This window comes from Mastomys coucha, unplaced genomic scaffold (assembly GCF_008632895.1).
Source record: "Mastomys coucha isolate ucsf_1 unplaced genomic scaffold, UCSF_Mcou_1 pScaffold7, whole genome shotgun sequence".
Classification (NCBI taxonomy): Eukaryota; Metazoa; Chordata; class Mammalia; order Rodentia; family Muridae; genus Mastomys; species Mastomys coucha.
Window position 1 is genome coordinate 8566488 of NW_022196913.1, and position 21714 is coordinate 8588201.

A 21714-nucleotide genomic window follows, 5' to 3' on the forward strand; every position below is an offset into this window, starting at 1 on the left:
CATCACTCATCAGTTGGGTAGCTGGAAGCGCACAGGACTATTTATATTTATATTCATGCCTGAATCCATAGGTAAACCTGTCATAAGCTTCACAGCTGCTTTTGACTGTTACAAAAGGTCCCAAGTACTGAATTCTTTCACCTTTATAATTTAACCCAAACTCTTACAATAATATACTTTGATCACAAAACTCATCTTAATTAGGTTTTATTAATGTTTTTGACTGCATTCTCCCATTTACTTGTGTGCACTAGCAGTTTCAGATTGTGTTGGTATATTCCCACAGTAGCTGGGTCCACACTTACAGGCACCTTCTGGGTCTTGAGTTAACTGATATTTCCAATCTATCCTAGAATGACTTCCATACCCCATAGCAAACCCTGTAGTCTGGTTTAAACAGCAAACAGCTCAAGCCAGGTCACTTGGGCTTTTGATTCCTCAGTCATAATTCAGGCCAAGAGTTTTTCCTGCCCAGAGTCATTTCTCTATTAGAGAAAGCAAGTATTTTCTTTCACCTCAAGCAGAGTGCCAAGATGACTTCGTATTATGATGTATGCAGCTACAGCTCCACATGTGAAGGCTTTATCAAGAAGGGGGAAAAGGATGATTTAACACAAACTCCTAAGCCTTTCTAACTAGACCTTGTAGTGCCCAACGTGCGGCATGGCAGAAGTCCCAGCAGAAACAATCAACAGAAGCAGTAGAGAAAAACAGAGAACTCACAGACTTTTAAAGGATTTTTATACTATATTAAAAAAACACAAAATAAAAAAGGGATCCATCAACATATATCTTAGAAGTCCATCCAAGAGTTTCAGTGTCCAACAGCCATGGAGGCCGATGCCTGTGTCGTTGCTCAGCTGCAGCTCATGTAAGGATCAAGGAGGTGACTTTAAGTTACAATCAAACTTGTTCTGCTAGATCCAAGACCCTGAATTTATCCAAATTATAGAAACATGCTTTAACCACCCGTCCACCAAAGTACCTCCCATTCAGATCAACAACGGCTGAAAGGCAAACAAAACGACAATCAGTTAATACAGGAAATCTTCAAAGACATAGAAAAAAATAGTAACATTAATATTTGTTAAACTCTTTAATAGTACAACAAACCTTTAATTGCCGATTCGACTCTCTCAAATTCTAAAAATATCCGTACTGCTTCATCATCAGGGGCACCAGGAATCTAGAATGGAAAGGATGTAGGAGTAAAGTTGTGTCTGTGCACACACTCTACTTTCAATTATTAATATATATGTATATTTGTGCACACACACATGACAAAAGTGATCAGCCATCAAGGAAATAAATTGCTCATATCAAAAACTGTTTTTCTGAGGGTACTGTGTTAGGGGCTGGGAACACATAACTAAAGCTAAGTAGTGCGGTCTGATTTTCTGGAGGAAACCGCACATGGCAACTAGCATGTAATCAAGTGTTCCACAGTCAGCAGACACAGGGTGGAGCAGCAGCTGCAGCAATGAAAGCTATTGCTACACAGCTGTCCTCAGGGCTGCACTTTCACTAGCTTTGTTTAGGGGTCCAAGCCTTCTACGATACGGCTTCATGGCATGCCTGTAAGCACGAGTTCAGCTAGTTCCCAGGAATCCTCATCCAACCTAAAGCCCCTTCCTCTGCCACCCCCCCACACTCTATTCAAAGCCTGGCTCACATGTGACAGTAATAAGGCCTTCTCCATTTGTTTCGGCTGACACCGTTCTCAAGATCCCAACACTATTTAGGTCTACTATTCTCTATTTCCTGGTTGGTTGTTATGTGCCGTCTCTTCATCTGAACATATCTTTGAAAACACAACATATTTCTGGTGTCTTAAATGTTCTCAGTACAGAATGACCTCTATGAGAGGCACGAAATACTTGCATAATGATGTTTTTGTTTTTGTTTTTTTCTAGACAGAGTTTCTCTGTATAGCCCTGGCTGTACCTGAACTCAAGAAATCCACCTGCCTCTGCTTCCCACGTGCTGGGATTAAAGGCGTGAGCCACCACCACTTGGCAGGGAGACCTTGTCTTAAAAGCAAAACAAACAAAATCCACCTAGCAATAGGAGAAGTCTGATATACATTGGCTTTTATAGGGAGACAACTAGATCAGTGCCACTTGTAAAGGGCCAATTTAAAACTTGCCAATTACAAGAGAAAATCTCCTACCTCAAATATCACACATTTTCCAACTTTGCCGTATTTTTCACATTCTTCCTTGGTTTCAACTTCCAAGTCTTCATCAACCTCTCCTGCACCAACCATGTTCTGTATACAGAGAAACAAATACAAGTGTAATTTACAAATGTCTACGGGTTTCAGAAATAACACTTTCTTTCATAAAGGCAAATGTTCTCTTCTCTCTACCCAACCAGAACTATAACCTTGCACACACTGGGAAGTGCTCCAACACTGAGCCCCATCCTAGATGTGGGATATGTTCTAATCCCAAAGGACAGAATGGAAAATTCTGCCTCTAAAGTCCTAAAGCTGGCATTTCTGTAGACAGGAAGCTCTGAAAAGTGTTACAACAGTATCTGTGCATCCGACACCTAAGAGGATGTTTCAGAAATGTCTAATCATTTTAACTAATTAGTTACTGCAGCCTCATAACGCTTTACTGAGAAGATAACCTAAAACCCATCTGTAAGAATCTACCCAAAGGTATAATTTGTAAAAGTATCATTTGCAATAATCTTTTCAAAAATGTATTGTTTTCTTTAATGTATGGGTGTTTTGCTTGAATGTATGTCTGTGTACCATTTGAGTGCCTGGTGCCCTCAAGAGGCCAGAAGAGGGTAGATCCCCAGGAACTGGAGTTATAGACAGCTGTGGACCATCATGTGGGTGCTGGGAAACAAACTCGGGTCCTCTGGAAGAGCATCCCATGCTCTTACCCACTGAGCCATTGCTCCAGCCCATATTTTCAGTATTTTATAGGATACCAGTGGGACTTTGTGAAAGCCTGTAAAGACAGGTAGACGGGTGACACAGAAGCAAGGGACAGGTTTCTTTTACTTCTTACCCTCAGCAAGACCACTTTAGTAGGGCACTTAAGAATTTCAGTTAATGGATTTGAATCCGACTTCTTGGATGCATCTGTATCAAAACATGAGACACTATGACCGTTAGTTTTAACTGTCCTAATCTAGACATACAAAATCTAGACATACTTAAACCTAGAGGTCTAGAAAGGCCTGGGAGAATGTCTGAGATAGTATCTGAGTTACATTCATTGAAGTGGGAGGACCCCTGCAGTTTGGGGTTCTAGATCATACAAGGATGGGAACAGTAAAGCAAGAACCAGGAAGTATGTATTCATTCATTACTCTCTTCTTCCAACTGCATGCTATGTGACTAGCTGCTTCAAGTTCCTAGTGCCCTGACTGCCCCTCAGTAATGGGTTGTAACCCAAATTTGGATTAAGCCAAATAAACACTTCCTCTCATAGTTGCTTCTGTCAGGTTATTTTACCACAGCAACAGGAAATGAAACTGAGGAAACAGGAAGTGTTACTGAGCCCCAGTACAAGACTAATTCAATATTCAATGCCAATTTCATCATCGTGTCCCAGAGCCTCTATAAAAGCATCTACACAACCATTCCCTGCCGTAAAAACACAGTCTTCTTTGCTATATATATTATAGGATTTTCTGAAAGTTTCTAGCTTCTACCATTACCCATCATCTTTTGCTCATTTCATTTTCTGAAGGGCTGGCAGAGCACACAGTTTATAATATTTACTCATAACCCTTGTCTTGGAGTAACAGTTTAAAGTTGCTAGCGCAGACAATTAAGTATCTAGTTACTAGCTAGACTTTGGATACTGTTGTAAACTGAGATAACTTTTTTTAACTAGCAGCTAGCACTCAGGCACCAACAGGACTGGCAGTGGAGTTGTTACCATAAGAGTGAACCAAAACCACATCTATACTGAAAGGAAAAATCCCTGAGACCCACTGAAGATGTGGAGAAAGCAAACACAATCATTAAGCATTTTATCAAGCTATAAAGATTCTTTGCTGATACCCAACTAATACAGAAGTAGAGGCTCACAGCCATCCACTGGACTGAGTACAGGGTCCCCAATGAAGGAGCTAGAGAAAGGACCCAAGGAGCTGAAGAGTTTGCAGCCCCTTAGGATGAACAACAATATGAACTAACTAGTACCTTCAGAGCTCCCAGGGACTAAACCACCAACCAAAGACTACACATGGGCGACTCATGGTTCCAGCAGCATATGTATAGCAGAGGATGGTCAAGTCAGTCATCAATGGGAGGAGAGGCCCTTGGCCCTGTGAAGGTTCTATGCCCCAGTGTAGGGGAATGCCAGGACCAGAATGGGGGAGAGGGTGGGTTGGTGAGCAGGGGGAGGTGGAAGGAAATAGGTTTTGTTTTTGTTTTTTTTTTTTTTATTTTTATTTTATCTTATATTTTTTCTTTTTTTTGGAGGGGAAACTGGGAAAGGAGATATCATATGACATGTAAATAAAGAAAATATCTAATAAAAAAAGAAAAATAGAAAAGATTCTTTGCTGAATCAAAGCAGTTGGGAAATTTTGCTCCCACAAGCGTATTTCATGTCTGTCTTGGTTCTGAAACATAAAGACAAGTCTCTGGCTTCTTGATGTCATAAGACAGAAGTGGAAAGCACGTCAGAACTAGCAGTCCCTGCTTTCCGAGAGAGGATCATCGTCCCTCTGGAAGGAAGGACCACGTGCTCTGTGAACTTACCCTGAGACTCGCCCTTCTCTGTTGCATCACCCACAATGATCTTGCCACCACGCTTGCTGGTCTTCTCCACAGACAATGCAGTACTCAGCCCTTGCTCGTGTTTCCCCAGTCCCTGACCTTCCCGGAAGCCATACTTCTGCATGATCTTATGAGCCACGGTCCCACTGCGAGGGAAGGAAAAGGATCCTTAAGAGCTGACGCCATTGACACCAGAACACACTGGATCTATGGCCGCAAAGAAAGCAAGCCTTTGGAAAACCTTTTCCCCGTGTTAAGGGCACTAATGGAATTAGATTCTTGGTCTGCTGCTTTCTGCAAGAGGGCAGCAGTTTACTCCTGGTGTCAAAGGTCTCCAGGGTGCCTGTCCCCAGTGACACCATCTGTTCGGCTTTGGATCCCGAAGCCCACCTTCCACTAGATCTGTACCTGCTTATGTTCTTTCAGAGTTCCTTTTGAACAAACTATTCCAGGGCAAAGCAAAGCAAACTCCTACAAAGGCTAACTATTCTACATTGGAGCTTTCTTAAGTACAAGTTAAAAATCCAATTCTTGTTTAAATGAAAATCAAACAAAGCGACAATTTTTATGGTGAGCAGGAAGGAGAGGAGCCAGCAGCCCTTCCCCTGCCCTCTTCCCCTCTAGTGCAGTGCTGTCACTGACACAACACTGTCCTCTAAGACAGTGTGCTGGAAGTACGCCAGCAGACGCAGTCTCCAGTAGCAGCAGCTGAAACAGTGTGACTGAAGAAAGAACTTCCATTATTTGAAAAGTCCTCCTGCAGTTCATGAGTCCAGGTATCTACTCCAGCTCTTTCTTTAGCACCTCCTGAGAGTCCTCAGAACCTATACTACAAGCAGCATTCTGTTTAACAGCACAGAACAAAAAGTTTAGGGCAATGCCACCTGAGCCATCTTTCCCAGCACCCGAACAGAAATAAAATATAGTAGCCCCACACTCCTGCAATCCTAAGGTCAGCACTCCAGAGACTGAGGCAGCTGGCCAAAGAACAGTAAGTGTGAGGCCAACCTGTGCTAGAAGGAGATACTACCTGGGAAAACAAAAAAAATCCACCAGTCTCATTCAAATGTAAATCTTAAATTTGATTTTTTTTTCCCCCCACCAAACTAAGACAAATACTATCGTTAGAATGACAAAGGTGTTTCTTGTTGAGGGGGAGTGGTTAGGAACAAAGCCCAGGGCTACTGCACAGCAGCAAACCTTCCACCACTGAGCTGTACCTCAAACCTGCAGTTTTTTAGAACCAAAGGTGTAAGACCACAGTCTAAGGCAAATGACCCATTTCCTCAGGATAACCCAGTGTCCGTTACCCTTTGGAGGTAACATGAACCATCTCTAACTCCTACAGGCTATTTTATTTGTATGTTATGAGAAGTGATGTAATTATCAGAAGCTTCTCCTATGTAGCACAATGTGTTTAAATCATCCCTGACTTATGCTAGAAGACTGCTTTGTACAAACCCTCACCGTTTGGGAAAACATTCAGCATGGTATGAACACTAATCCTTTATAGAGCAACATAGGACCAAACAAGTATTTCCCTAGAAATGAAATGAGTGCCACCTATGGAAAAAACAGCAAACACTTCACTTCTATCTCAGTCTCACTGTGTAGCCCAGGCTAGCCTGAAACTCAAGACTCCTTCTGCCTCCATCTTCAAGGTGCTGGGACTCCAAGACTGAACCACACTGCCAACCTCTGAGTCTTAAGCCACTTCAACATTCTCTCAGCTAAACGGGACACTTAGCACTTACCCCATGTTAGCAAGGAAGGAGTTGCTGGGGCCCGTTGGAGATCTTGGTCTGTCCGGCTCCTCATACACTGGGGGAGGAATAGCAGCTTTGGAAGACTGGGATCGCGGTCTTGAGTCCTCTTCGTAAGGAAAATCTCGGGGTACTATTGAAGAAAAGTAAAGCAGGCTCACCACAGCTCTGTGGAAACCCCAGAAGCTTCACTAGCTTCACTCTCACCCTTGAACTGACTTCAGTTTCTGTTCCGTTCTTTCTTTCCTAAAGAGCACTGTCCTTTCTCCGCAGCCTTCATAGCCATGGGTATGCCTGCGGATACGCATGGACTGGTGTTGATGCTGGAAGCCTGACGGTGAAGGGGAAGCAGCGAGCACTCTCCACCCGGGAGTCTCCCCACTCCCAGCACTTTAACAATTAAACAACAGACATTATAAACTAGCATTCCGAACAGTGAGTACACTGCTAATACACATGTACCCTGCTGTCCTTCTGTCCCTGGAACATTTTTTGGCTTACAGGATCTGTGTAGCTTTTTAAAAACCAGAAGTGGCCGGGCGGTGGTGGCACATGCCTTTAATCCCAGCACTTGGGAAGCAAAGGCAGGCGGATTTCTGAGTTCGAGGTCAGCCTGGTCTACAGAGTGAGTTCCCAGACAGCCAGGGCCACACAGAGAAACCCTGTCTCGGAAAAAAAACAAAACAAAACAAAACCCAGAAGTGGTCATATCCTCCCAAGCGTCCTTTCTTTACATCTTTCTGAAATGCTGCTCACCTTTAAAGCCCGCACTTAAATGACAACTCTTCCTTGACTGTAAGATCTCTGTGTGTTCCAAGGAGATGTCGTGTAACTTTCAAGAGTCTCATAGCATAAGCACTGCTCTAGACACTAATTTAGCTAGCTGCACACACCATTCATTCAAGCCCATCTTTAAAGTTAGGAGTGTCAGGACTGTATTACTCGTGCATTAGCATCAACAGGAAGCTTTAAAGACATCAGATACATGGGCCCTGCCCGCAAAAACTGGTTTACTATTTGTCAGGCGTTTGTTTGTACAATATATATTTAACCATATTATTAAATTATCTTCCTTTAAAACACAATAAATAGTATAATGTATATTAAAGACTATTGGGGCTGAAATGGTGGTACAATGGTTAAGAGCAGTGGCTATCATATAGAGGGCTCAGGTTCAGTTCCCAGCACCACATGGTGGCTCATGACCTACATAAATCCTGTTCCAGGAGATACAACCTACTCTAACCTCCACAAGTACCAGGTATAATGCAGGCAAAACATTCATACACAGAAGATTAGAATAGAATAAATATTGTCAAAAGATTATTGCTGGTTTTGTACTGGCTAGTTTTGTGTGTCAACCTGACACAAACTCGAGTTATCACAGAGAAAGGAGCCTCCTTTGAGGAAATGCCTCCATGAGATCCAGCTGTAAGGCATTTTCTCAATTAGTGATCAGGGTGGGAAGGCCCGTTGTGGGTGGTGCCATCCCTGGGCTGGTAGTCCTGGGTGCTATAAGAAAGTAAATCAGTAAGTAATATCCCTCCATGGCCTCTGCATCAGCTCCTGCCTCCAAGTTCCTGCCCTGTGTGAGTTCTAATCCTGACTTCCTTTGGTGATGAACAGCAATGTGGAAGTGTAAGCTGAATAAACCCTTCCCTCCCCAGCTTGCTTCTTGGTCATGATGTTTTGTGCAGGAATAGAAACCCTGACCAAGACAGGCTTTAATTTTATTTATTTTTGTTTTAGGAATATGAGTGTTTTGGCTGCACGCATTCCTATGTACCATGTGCTAGCATGTCTGGTACCCATGAAGGAAAGAAGAAGGTGTCAGATTCCCTAGAACTGGAGTTACAGATGGCTGTTATCCACTCTGTGAGTGCTAGGAATTGAACCTGGGTCTTCTGAAAGAATAGCCAGTGGTCTTAACTGCTGAGCTATCTCTGCAGGCCCGGCCATTTATTTTTAGTAAGTTTAGGCATGGCTCTGCACAAAGCACAGGACAAAGCCCAACCCTAACTTCCAAGTTTTAAAAGAGCTCCAGGAGAGAACTGGTAGGGGTGGGCATTTTTAGCAACGTAAGTACACAATGCTGCTCAGACACACACTAAACCTCAGTTACAAGATCTGTGGCCTACCTGAGATCTGTCAGACAGGCAACACACTCATACACATAAAGTGAGAATAAATAATAAATATTTTCAAAAGATTATTGATGGCTCTTAGTTTTGTTTCATTTCCTTTATTTCTGTTCTGTGTGAGTGTACTGCCTGCATATATCCCTCTAGCACAAGCTAGCCTGGAGCATCACTATATAGCACAGGCTATCACTGAATTGGAGTACTTCCTGCCACTGTCCTTCATGCTAGTCAGGGGCATGAGCTACTATTCACTATTGCTCTCACTTACTTCAAATGAACCCATCACAAACATGAAACCTTGATGAAAATTACAATAAAAATGAAGTTATCTTCTTGTATAAAAATCTCCACTTCAGGCTGGGCACTTAATCCCAGCACTCAGGAGGCAGAGGTAGGCAGATCATATCTCTAAGTTCAATGCAAGTTTGGTGTACAAACTAAGTTTGAGGACAGACAGGGCTATACCTTACCTTGCAAAGGAAAAAAACAAAACGGCAACAACAACAACAACAAAAGTAAAACCCAAGAACAGCAAAAAACCCCAAACCAACTCAGTATTTCCGAGTCTTGTATTAAAGTCCCAAGTGTGGGGTGGGGCATGATGGTACATGCTTCTAATCCCAGCATTCAGAAGGCAGGTAACATCCAGGCCAGCCAGTACTACACAGTTGAGACCTTGTTGCAAAGCAAAGCACCCCACATGTATCAAGGCAGCAAGGCCCACTGTGATTAGAGGGGTGAGAACCAGGCTATTCTGCTCTAAACTCAGGAAACAAGAGATGAGAGATTCAAGCTTAGGATCGCCACTGTCCACAAACACCTGTGTGAGAATAAGATAATAAAAGAAAGAGATGTACATACACTCTTTGTCTTTCTCTACGAGAGAAGTAGGTGGGGCAATGGCAGCTCCTCCCATACCTGTGAAGACAGAAGGACTATGGTTAGCACACCAATTTGGCACTTGTGTACTTATGGCTTTATCCTGGCTTCAAAAACCTTGGTAAGTAATTATAGCTTCCTGTTTCCAATTGAGAAAACAATCAGAATGTATCTGAAGAAATGGAATAAATCCAGTTCCTTGGGATACCAAAGTCACTGCCCCACCAAGCACATGCCTGACACCTCTTGGGAGTATGTATGAGTCCCAGCTCTTAGGAACACACTGGGCAGTGCTACCATTCCTGCCCATGTCTGCTGGTTGGATAACGTGGACACAAACTGAAGACTTGACAACGTGAATAGACTGTAAGGAATGCTTCATTTTATGAATCCCAAAATACACAGTATCCTGGCCATACCTCTAAGCATTAGCACTCTGAAAGGTCGCAGAGAGCTGTCACTTCTAGCACCAGGAGACCCTATGTCAAGCATCCCACCCAGATGTACTGTGACTTCATCAGTTGAATAGTAAGATCAATTGAAATTGGTTATAAAACTATGCTGTATCAATCAGCCCAAAATGTTTCACAAAACAAATGAAAGCCAGTAGAGATGCATTATGATGAACAGAGTGGGTGACACTTATTAACAAGAAATATAAACCTAAAAAAAGCCCTACATTTCTTAAGAGATATTTTTAATAGACATTTAAAAAGTCATTTTCTGTTTTGTTTGTTCAGACTGGCCTTGAGCTTGTGCTCCTGTTTCCACTCACAAAGTGCCAGGACTACAGGCACACACTACTATGCCCACTGGTAAGAGTCCAAGTTATAGACTAAGCATAGTAAGAGAATGACAACAATCACTAACAACATACCAATAGAAGTCTGCAAATGTGGCTCTTCTCAGAATAATCTATGGATCACCCCATATTTTCAGACTTCAGTAACTAAAACCTTAAAAGGTTTAAAGCCACTGAAAGAAGGTGGGATCAATATACTATGGTTTTCAGAACAGCTTACATATTTCAAAATTATTTATATAGCCAAAAGAAACATAGACAATTAATTTGCGAGGCGGCTTGTAAGAGAACAACAAAGAATGAGACTGAGTGCTTTGCTTTATAACTCTTGTATCAAGTTTGAAGAAGAGGACTTTATAAGTTACTCTTTCTCTGAGATGAATGCTTTTCAATTCATCACAGCCAATGAACCAGATTCTTACCCTCACCTAATGTCTGTGCCACCCTCCAAGCAGAACCACTGTTCATTGAAATAGTTGGTAAATGACTTTATGGATACACCATCTTAATACACACACCATTTCTTAAATGAATGTAACCTGTTCCCGGTGGGCTGAGAATGAAGTCACTCACTCAAGTCAAATAGCTTTGACCACAGCAGGAAGTCTGTATCCAAAAATCGTGCCTACAATTCATTCCTTGGTGCAGCAGAACTGTCAACTCTCAGCTTAGCTACGTTGTAAAATCCTTTGGTGACGTGAGGGACATTGAAATACAGCCTTATTACAATGAACTCCAATATCTAAAAATTGTTCTTATTTTGGGCTTGTACCACAGTAAGAGCCAAGATTTTAAACTCTACTAAATACAAAACAAACAAAAAGACTTTATATATTCATGTTCATTTATGAAAATACTAATAGTGATGTATTATTTTAAAATATACAGTTAATATGTTTGGAGTTATTTAAAATTTATATCGAGAAAAATGTATGTATTTTTCAGTATTGCTGTAGACAAGCATGTACATAAGACTGTTCAATTTATTGTTGTTTTATATCAAATAACCTTTATAATACTCATTTTTATTGTTACAATATTTTATAAATTTTAAAGAATATGACAAAATAAAAAAAATAAAAAACAAAGGTATGATAGGTATTAAAGGGGGGTCTCTAGGAGTTGGGATAAAAAGGGGAAAGAAGAATGTGACGTAATTCTATTTACTTAAAACATGTTTTTAAATGTTAATAAATTCAGATAAATTGAAATTATGTATCTTTTCTCATCATAATGCAATAAAACTTAAATCAATAAAAACAAAGGTGGGATCACTGTGTACATCACAGGTAGAATGCTGCAGATTCTCTGTTAGTTACAAGTTCAAACACAAAGCTTCTCACTGAAGTTGCATACTTCCTGTTATTATTTAAGGGAGAAAATTTTCTTAATATACAGAAAGCATACCTTATAAAAAAGATAGTCACTTTATGGCCTGGGAAGATGAGACTTGAAAGTATTCAACAAAGAAAAAATGTTAATCAAAACCAAATTGTGGCTGATATCATGCATCAAGTATATAACACTACCAGACACATAGTACATTCAATAAACATTAACTTTATTCTAAGTAAGATAAGCAATGGAACTGTGGTGGTATACCTGTAATCTTAGCATTCAGACGGCTAAGGCAGGAGGATGACTGTAAGTTTAAGGGTTATAGTTTCAGGCTCTATAAGAAGATTGTCTCAAACACTGCAACTACCAACTCCACCACAAACTAAAAAGCCAACAACCAAAAAAAACAATATAACTACATTTAAACTCACTCATTCATCTAAATACTATTTCCACTTAGCAGATCATTTAAATCCTACCCTACCACAGGCTTTAGCATGTATCCGGGGAGAGTACTACTCTCATAAACACAATTACACACGCAGAAATTACCAAGGGTCATGACACATCATCTTTAGGTTTTGTATTTGAGACAAGAGATTACAACGAGGGCTTCAGGCGAATAAAATCAAGGCTAAGACCAAAGTGGGTCTATAACATCCAGAATGTTCTCTGTCCCCAGACTCACACCGAAGCAAACATGCAAATAAAATCAAGGGTTAGACCAAAAGTGGGCATATACTATCCAGCATGTTCTCTGTCCCTGGACTCACACTGAAGCGAACAGATTCTGCTCAGAGCTGTGAAGGGCCGAGATGCTAAGGCAGCGCCTGTTTGTAGGAGACAAGTAGAGGGTTCTGCCAACTCTGCCAGCCAAGTCAAGTCCCAGCAAGCACACCACCATGAAGCCAAAAGATTATCCTGTTCTTTTAAGTGCCATTAACTACTGCTTGTAATTGTTGCTAAAAATGTATTTAAAACACAACTAAACCCCTTCTCACACAACTGTAGGTAGACGGGATGGTCCTCAGCCCCCAGTGCGGACTCTGATCTCCCTGCTCTTTGGCAGCAGGTGAACTTGAAAGAGGCTCGATGGATGCTCAGATGCAGCCAAGTTATCAGCAAATGTCTCCCCCTCCACCCAGGGCTGGAGGAAATGCCCTGGGTTTAAGAGGCAAAAGATGAGCAGGCCTCAAGTAAGGAGAAGGTCAGAAGTAGACTTAGCGCTGCTTCAAAGCAGACAGCAGAGCCTCGCTGTGTTTATGAAGTTCAGTGCGGAGTGTACATTAAACAGCATAAAGCAAAGCTGCTACGGAATGTGGACTGCTGAGAACCTAGGGCACCGGCCCAGCCCCCCAATTACCCAAACCAACGTGAAATACACCAAGTTCACAGGAGAGGGACAGCAAAGCCTGGGACAGCCAAGTCTAGGGCAAGCTCGTCTACGCTCACGCCTTACTTCTTTTCCTCCGCTCTCGCTCATAATCTTCATCCTCATCAGAATCTGGATCTGGTCGTCTTGAAAACCCACTGGCTTCATGTCTGTCTTTACGCCTCCTGAAATGGTCATCACAGATAAATTAGGATAGATCATAAATAAAACTTAAATGTCATTGTGTCCTCTTGGCAAAATAAGACAAAGAAACAAAAAACCCAAAGAGGAAAAAAGAATGAAATGTCCTTTGGATATAAATTGTTAATTTTTATATGTATTCTGGGAATGGACACAACAGAAAATTTTAAAAGAAAAAATGAACTTTAATGGATACATGGGTATAATTCATAGGAAAAAATTTGACATCTAACGCATGATATTATGGCATATGATTTAAGGAACTGGGAGGGGAGAAGGAGAAAAAGACTACAGTCACGATCTAATATATGAAAGAATAAATTAAATTAAAAAATTAAGAAATAAGTCCTATTATATTTTTAAATTCTAAGTATTATAAGTACATTAGAAATAAATTAAAAAACATATGTAACTTCACCTGGCTCAAAAACAGAGAAGGAAGCCAGGTATAGTGGCCCAAGCCTTTAACCTCAGCAGTCAGGAGACAGAGGCAGGTGGATTTCTGAGTTTGAGGCCAGGCAGGTCTACAGAGTGATTTCAGGACAGTCAGAGCTACACAGAGAAACCCTGTGTCAAAAAACCAAAACCAAAATATAGTAAAGGAATAGCATTGAAATACTATAAATGTGATTCTAGCAGTCACAAACCCTGGAAAAAATGTCAACAATGGTTTCTGTTGTTTTGATTTTGAAACAGGGCTGGCCTTGAACACTATATAGGTGGGATTATAGGCATGCACCACCACACCTGGATACCAGTGGGTTTTCTAAGTTATTTTTTCTATTTTTATTTTTATTTATTTATTTATTTATTTATTTATTCATTCAGTTTTTCGAGACAGGGTTACTCTGTGTAGCACTGGCTGTCCTGGAACTCACTCTGTAGACCAGGCTGGCCTTGAACTTAGAAATCCATCTACCTCTGCCTCTGCCTCTCAAGACTGGGATTAAAGGTGTGTGCCACCACTGTCCAGCTAAGTTATTTTTCTAATTCATGCGAAGTCCATATTTTAGGTTTCCAGAGTCTATAAATAAATTTTCTCAAATGTGCTATCAATGTGGGATGGAAGCAAAACCAAGTAAACTCTTGTTGACTTAGGCCAGACACAATACTAAAATTCACTCATTGTAGTGCACATTGACAGAAGACATTTGCTCCCCAATCAAAATGAAACTTACTTTTCTCTTTCCTCTATTTCCTTCTGTCTTTCCAGCTCCCTCTGCCTCTGCCGCTCTTCTCTCTGGCGCTTCACCACTTTCTCATAATCGTTAGGGAACATAGGGTCATATTCATCAGCTAAGGGGATCAGAACTTCCCCTGCAGAAAACCCACTGGGCACAGGATCCTGACGAAGTAAAAACACCTAAGTGAGTACCATCTTTCCTCCTGCAGGGCTACCATAGAAGCAAAGGCCACAGGATGAGGCAAGAGAGGCCTTCCAGATTATCTAAGGATCCTGTTTCCTGGTGAGTCAACAAGTGCCTGGGCGGCTTCCCCTCACCAGACGGCAGCACAACCTGGCAGTTAAGCAAAAGCTTATTTACAAAAAGGCACTGACAAACACAGCGTCTCTTAAATGAGGTTTAAACTGCTAGAGTCATCATCTGAATGGCATCTGTACACACAGAAATGTGAAAATGGATTATCATTTTCCAGACTTTCCTTGCTCCCTCCGGATAAGTGTCTCACAGAGCCACAAACTAGACACATAGCCAAGGATGACTTCAACAACTCCCAAGCCTTCTGCTTCCCTGGAGCCGGTCCTATTAATGATATGCAGTGTCATGCCCAATTTTTTATTTTTAATGCCTTTCTCTAAAATGAGTTCCAATACTGTTAACATACAATTAGAAATAACCTTATAATTGACATTAGAAGAATTAAGTTACAGGTAATCCACTGGAAGTAATCCACTGAAACCATTAAAAATGACCATATAGGGGTTGGAGACATACATCAATAATTAAGTGCACTGACTGCTTTGCCAGGACTCAGGTTTCACTCCCATCACCCATATGGAGGCTCCCAACTGTCCCACCTCCATCCTAGGGATGCATTCGCACAGGTAACAGGCACACATGTAATGCATTGAAGCATGTGGGCAAAACACTCACACACATACAAATAAGTTTAAATGACCACATAGTTCTATAGTTTTGACCATGATGGATGGACAATCACTAAAAACAAATTAGAGAGCAGAAGGCAGAGAAGTTATAGAATGATATTCTAAAATTATGTAATTTTATAATGCCTGGAAGGTATGTATGATTGAAAAGATATTCTTTTTGTTTTTACCCATTTTTCATTCCTGATGTTTCTATAATAAACTATTTTAGGTAATAAAGGTTTTGATGGTGATAAAGTAAAACTTGAGTGAAAAATAATACTAGCTTTCAATGGCCTTTGGAGATACTCTTGTGTGGGGCTAAAGATGGTCAGAGGTTAAGAACGCTTACTGCTCTATCAGAGGACAGTTGGGAGGTTGATTCCCGGCACCCACACAATTAGGTTCACAAATGCCTAACTCCAGCCCTAAGAAATCTAATGTCTGGTCTACACACACACACACACACACACACACACACACACACACACACATACACACACACACAAATAAAAATGAGTTAAGTTTTATAAAAAGAGGAACATACATGTAAAATAGAGAAAAGTAGAAAATGCTTCAAACCACAGGTGGGTACAGGCTTACCTTCAGCCCAGCTGCCACATGAGGTGGCGTGTCTACGATCTGTCGGTCATCTGAGGAGCCTCCTCGTTTTAGGTCAATGACCGGAGCAAGCACTGTACTTTGCTTTGTCCTTTGGCTCTGACATCAGAAACAAGAAAAATATGCCAAACTTTCAAATTAAAATTCATGCTACTTGCAACACAGACTCCTTTTCTGATCTCTGAAACAAAACATTTGGCTATGACAAAATCAGCCTTAAAACAGTAAAAGTCTAACCCAATCAGTGGTTTTACTGTTTTCTAAGGGCTCTTATGGAAGCCAGGCTGGCCTCCAGTGCCCTATGTAGCTGATGATAAACTTGGACTCCTGATCGTGTCCCTCCATAGTGCTGAAGGTTGGTTTATTACCAAGTCGGGTTTATACACATGGGATTTAACACAGGACTTCCCGAAAACTAGGCAAACACTACCAACTGAGCTACATCTTCATCCCTTTTTTTTGCTCTTTTTTAAAAGTACAGATTTCCTCCACTTTTCGATGAAGTTTACAGTAAATGTGACCACTCACTCTATGGCTAGCCTTAAACTTAGAGATCCACCTCTCTGTCTCCAGAGGGCGAACCCTAATTACTTCTTTTAGAATGATTACCCCAACCAAATAAAAATTATTTAATATGTATGTATGTATGCATGCATGTATGTATGTATGTATATATGTTTGTATGCATGCATGCTTGGGTGTGCATGCATATGTGTGAGGCTTGGGTCTCTCCTTCTACCATGGGGCTCTAGGGATCAAACTCAGGTCATCACTCACTGGGCCATTTCGCCATCCCTGCCAATTTCCTAAATGTACTTTTGATTTATCCATATTAAGCAATCCCCCTTCTCTGATACCATCTCCATTTTCTCTGGGCCACTGTTATTACAAATGCTGCTTATTCTACATAAGTCTCCTTAACTTATACCTCTATATTCTAGTATATCTAAAACCTGTTCAGATTGAGGTTATACACAAGAATATCTCACACCAAGCTGGTGAACACCACCAAATTCTCAGGCTATTTAAAATGCCATGGCCAATATGTGGACTGACAGTTATCATAAAAGTTTAACTTCCCAGTTTCACAATTTAAAGTGGTACAAACTTTCATTCTTATTGGGAAGTCTAAGCTCTCTGGACTTTAATGGTGCTTTAAGCAAACAACATTATCATCCAGGAATCATAAACAAAATCACAATATACACTCTAACTTCCCACAGTGGGGCTATGACAATCACTTATTTGCTCATTTTAAAATTTAATTTGTATTTCCAAAAATGAAATATAAATGAAACCATACCTTCACCTTTCAGATACAGGTACATTTTTCTCTACCGAGTACTTTTACAAGTTTGGTTAGTACTCTGAGAAATGCACCGAAGAGCCCAAGAGAAACAATACAATGTAGCTTCACATCCTCCTAAGAAATCAGCCACAGAGAGAATCCTCAAAATTCATGCCAGAAGTTCAGCAGATGACATTTAAAGTAAGGTTCCATCTTGACTGATTAAAATCTACTGGCAATCTCAAGATGTTTGCTACTAGCTGACACTAACATATCTGCATAGGTGGGTGTGGTGGAATCCCAGCACTTGGCAGGCAGAGGCAGGCAGACCTCTGTGCATCTGAAGCCACCTAGGTCAACACAGACAGCTCAAAGTCACATATTGAGATCTTGTGTTGAAAACAAACACAGAAACAAAGAAAAAGTTGCACTATTTCAAAGTCAATGTCTTGTCTAACAGGTATACAACACAGATGAGCAATTCCCACCTATAACTATACATGCTAGGTATGTTCACAAACATCAGAGCCTTTCATGGTCCACACAATTATTATTACCCTAACCAAATAAAAGTTATTAAATATGTATGTGTGTATGTATGTATGTATGTTTGTTTGTTTGTATGTATGTTGGGGTGGCTCTGATTATTCTGCAAAGCTCGATTCCAAGCTTCCTAAAATGAAGTAGCTGGGACCTAGCCTAGGCCAGAAGTGCCTGAATGTTAGGACTACAGTACAAAAGCAGCATCTGTAAACAGTGCAGTCAGTCTCCGACACACTCCAGTCTAAAGCCAGTCTCATGGCTGAGTTGAAAAGTCTGCTTTTCTTCATTCCTACTCCATGAAATAGTCCTGCTGTTTCCAAGAGGCAGGAGAAGTTAAAGTCATCAACTCTCCATCCCTTCCCTAACCGCTCTTTATTTATTCAACAAGGGGCAAAAGACCAAGCTTAAACCAAACTGTTCTCAAGGAACTCAGCCTGTTTTTACCTTGGCCTGAGTGAGTGCTGCCTTCTTCACCTGGAGCTGGGACTGCAGAAGCTTGAAGTTTTTGGACCAGCCTTCAGTTTTTGAGTCACTGGTCTCCACTCCCAAGTCATCATATAGGGACATCTTTTTGGTTTAATGCTGAAAGACAAGCAGAGGCACAGATTAAATAACGCAAAACAGAAGCAAGTTATGAATGCCTCTGTGTTAAAATAGCTGCACCATGGACCCTCCTGTCACAGACGCAGGGTTCTTTCTAATCTTCAAAACTATACCTACGCACTAGTTTAAAAAGAGTCCTCTTTTAAGACTGGTTCTCATGTAGCTCAGGCTGGCCTTGAACTTATCAAAAAGATGAGGTTGGCTTTGAATTTGTGATTCTTTCCTATACCTCTTGAGTGCTGGGATATGCCACTATGTCCAGCCTAGAATGGATTCTCAATCTAAATGACTGTTGTGAACTGACTTATGAGTAAAATCCTTCAGTTATAGAACAGATAACGAAGTAAGATGGAAGCTCTTTATTTGGGGCACTATTAACTATAAAGATCCAGGAGCTAGAGACGGCTCAATGGTTAAGAGTACTGGTTGCTCTTCCAGAAGTCCTGAGTTCAGTTCCCAACAACCAACTGTAATGGTGGCTCAGAACCATCTATGAGTCCCAGGAGGTCCAGGGAAGTTACAAAAAGAAAACCTGTCTCTAAATAAATAAATAAATAAATAAATAAATAAATAAAAATCCCTCACAGGTGTGGCCAGCCATTGGGTGTTAGTAACTTCCAGATGTAGCCAAGCTGACAACCAAGAATAACCATCACAAATCTACAAGTCTACCCATTAGCCTGATCCGCAACCATATCTTATACTCAGGACTTAATGATGATTTTTTTTTTTTTGGTTTCGAGACAGGGTTTCTCCATATAGCCCTGGCTGTCCTGGAAATCACTCTGTAGACCAGGCTGGCCTTGAACTTAGAAATCTGCCTGCCTCCCAAGTGCTGGGATTAAAGGCGTGCGCCACCACTGTCCAGCCTAATGATGACGTTTTACAGAATCATTTATTTCCCTCCATGTGTAGCTCTGCCATCTTTGACAGTTTAAATTTCCCATCCATGTTACCAAGATATCACAGGCCACAGACTATTAAAAACAAACTAACCAGAGTAATTTGTAACTTAAAGCAAACAGCACAGCAGATTTCTCTACTGCTTTGAAAGACTTGTAGAATAATCTACTAGAGAGAACTGTTCCCTGTTGGAAAGATGTGTGAAAAATTCATGCTGGGGGGTGGGGGTGGGGTGTGAAACAACAAATCAGGGGATCAATGAGCACCCATATGGTAGGAGAAAAACGACTCGCCTAGACTGTCCTGTGATTTCCATGTGTGTCTTGTCCTCGACCTCTTAGATCTCCTCCTTAGATCTGCACCTTCAAGCACTGGAGTTCCAGGCATATGCCACCCTGGGCTCGATGACTCGTATTTACTAAATACGTAAATACTTATCGTATTTACTAAAATCTGTTATCTCGAAATGCTTACAGCTCATCCCAGTATAAATGTGTTCCCATGGTTTAAATGAGCCACCTGTTGCAAAGAGACAGGCCTCACCTACTCCAAGAACAAGCAGAATTACCTAGGAAATCATACTTTCCATCCTTATATACCCTTACCCATAAGACTTTATGTCAATGGTCCTCCCTTCCTGACTTCTCAAAGGATTGTCAGGATGATCACCCCTCCAAATCCCTCTTCATCCCCTGTCACCGTGGCCTTAAACTGCAGAATACTCTACAGCGCTTCTCTGCTCTTGCTTTCCCACTTCCTCACTGGTGCAGCCTTTCTTTCCACTTGTAATAAAACGCCTCTAAACGGAATAAACATCGGCTCCTCTTCCAGTTCTTTTCAGCTTGTAATCTGGTTCTTCAGATCTACCCAGGCCTGGGTTTTCGAACAAGCTTCTTAGAGATCTAACCCCTGGAGAAGTACCTCACTGAGCTTGAAGCACGCATTCATAGCACAACTGGTCCAAGCAGAAGAAGTTCAAAAGCTAGCGGGGCGGGGGGGACATGAACGCTAAAACTCCCCTTTACACAGGCCTGAGCATGCCGGGGGTTACAACTGTCTCTCCCTGTCCAGGTGAGACAACGTCCTCAATCCTTACTTCAGGTGCTCTGGAAGGAAACAAGTCCTGGGGTTTGTTTTTTTTTTGGCCTCTCCATTCCTGAGGCCCGACACACTCTGGGTTACCGGGGTCCAGCGACCCAACAACTTGGTCAGGACATGGGCCATGAAGAGGAGAAAGGTACGTTCTTTACTGTCAAGAGGATCCGGACAGGTAGAGGGGCGATCTAGGTGGCCCGGTGGAACATGGCAGGCTGAAGGAGCCCACCGTGGAGGGCTGGGAACCCCCGGGCAGCTCCAGGTGCCGCGCCCGCATCCCCGCGCCCCTCACGGCGCGGCCTAGAGCCGCGGCCTCGCGTCCAGCGCATCCGTAAAGGCGCGCTCTCCCGAGTCTCCGTTCCGGATCAGACCGCCTGCCAGGGCCGCCGCGGCGCCACTCACCCTGCCTTCCGAGACGATTCTGCCCATGGGCCACGGCGGCGGCAGCGCGGAGCCCGGCCGCCCTGCGCGGAAGCCCGCCCACCGCCGGAGCCCGCCGCAGCGCGGAGCCTCCACGGAGTCCGCAAGGGGGATGCACCGCGCGGGGTAGGAGAGCGGAGGCTGCCGGGAGTACACGTCTGCGCCTGCGTGGGACTCGCGGAAGCAAAGCTGCACTGCCCGGCTCGCACTGCACCCTGCTGACCGGAGGACTACATTGCATCTCCTCTCTGCCGGCCAAGAGATGGCGCCGTTGGCACAAGGTTTCGAGATTCATGTGCCTCCTGACCTTAAGTAGGAGCCATGAGAATCCCCTACTAGGCTCCAGGTGTTCATTCCCTACCCCTCCCCCTTATATATTAAACAGTGGAAATAAATCTGCAGGCGAGATGTTGCAGAATAGCATTGAAAAAACACACTGAGCTAGGTCTTCACAGAAAGAATGTAAACACTATAAATCTTGCTCACTTGGAATAAAAATGAAGCAAATGATAAAAGAAAGGTCAGAGAAACCAGGGCTTTGTGTAAATGTGTTTTCCCCCTATTTTTAGTTGCGTGTAAAAATTATTTCAAGCTATAGCTGGGCAGTCGTGACCCATGCCTTTAATCCCAGCCCTTGGGAGGTAGAGGCAGACAGATCTCTGAGTTCGAAGCCAGCCTGGTCTATATAGTGAGTTCTAGGACATCCAGGACTACACAGAAACCCTATTTTGAAGAACAACAACAATAACAACAACCAAAAAAAAAAAAAAAAAAAAAGGAAAAAGAAAGAATTCAAGCTAATAAAACTGTATCAGTCAGGGTTCTTTATAGTCAGAGAGCTTATGGACTGTCTCTATATATTAAATGAATTTATTGCAATGATTT

The 21714-nt window shown here is 42.1% G+C and overlaps 1 protein-coding gene across 1 annotated transcript; it reads right to left on the minus strand.

Annotated features, from left to right (window-relative positions):
• Nucleotides 1–724: 724 nt before the first annotated feature.
• Nucleotides 725–20979, minus strand: Rbm17 (RNA binding motif protein 17). Its single transcript, XM_031358840.1, has 12 exons — nt 20812–20979; nt 18253–18390; nt 15960–16076; nt 14428–14594; nt 13136–13233; nt 9519–9575; nt 6508–6649; nt 4736–4899; nt 3027–3100; nt 2171–2269; nt 1114–1186; nt 725–1007 (listed from the first exon to the last, which is right to left on the minus strand). The coding sequence occupies exons 2-12, from the start codon at nt 18373–18375 to the stop codon at nt 904–906; spliced, it is 1218 nt and encodes a 405-aa protein (XP_031214700.1). The 5' UTR covers nt 18376–18390; nt 20812–20979; the 3' UTR covers nt 725–903.
• Between the last annotated feature and the right edge of the window lie 735 nt (nt 20980–21714).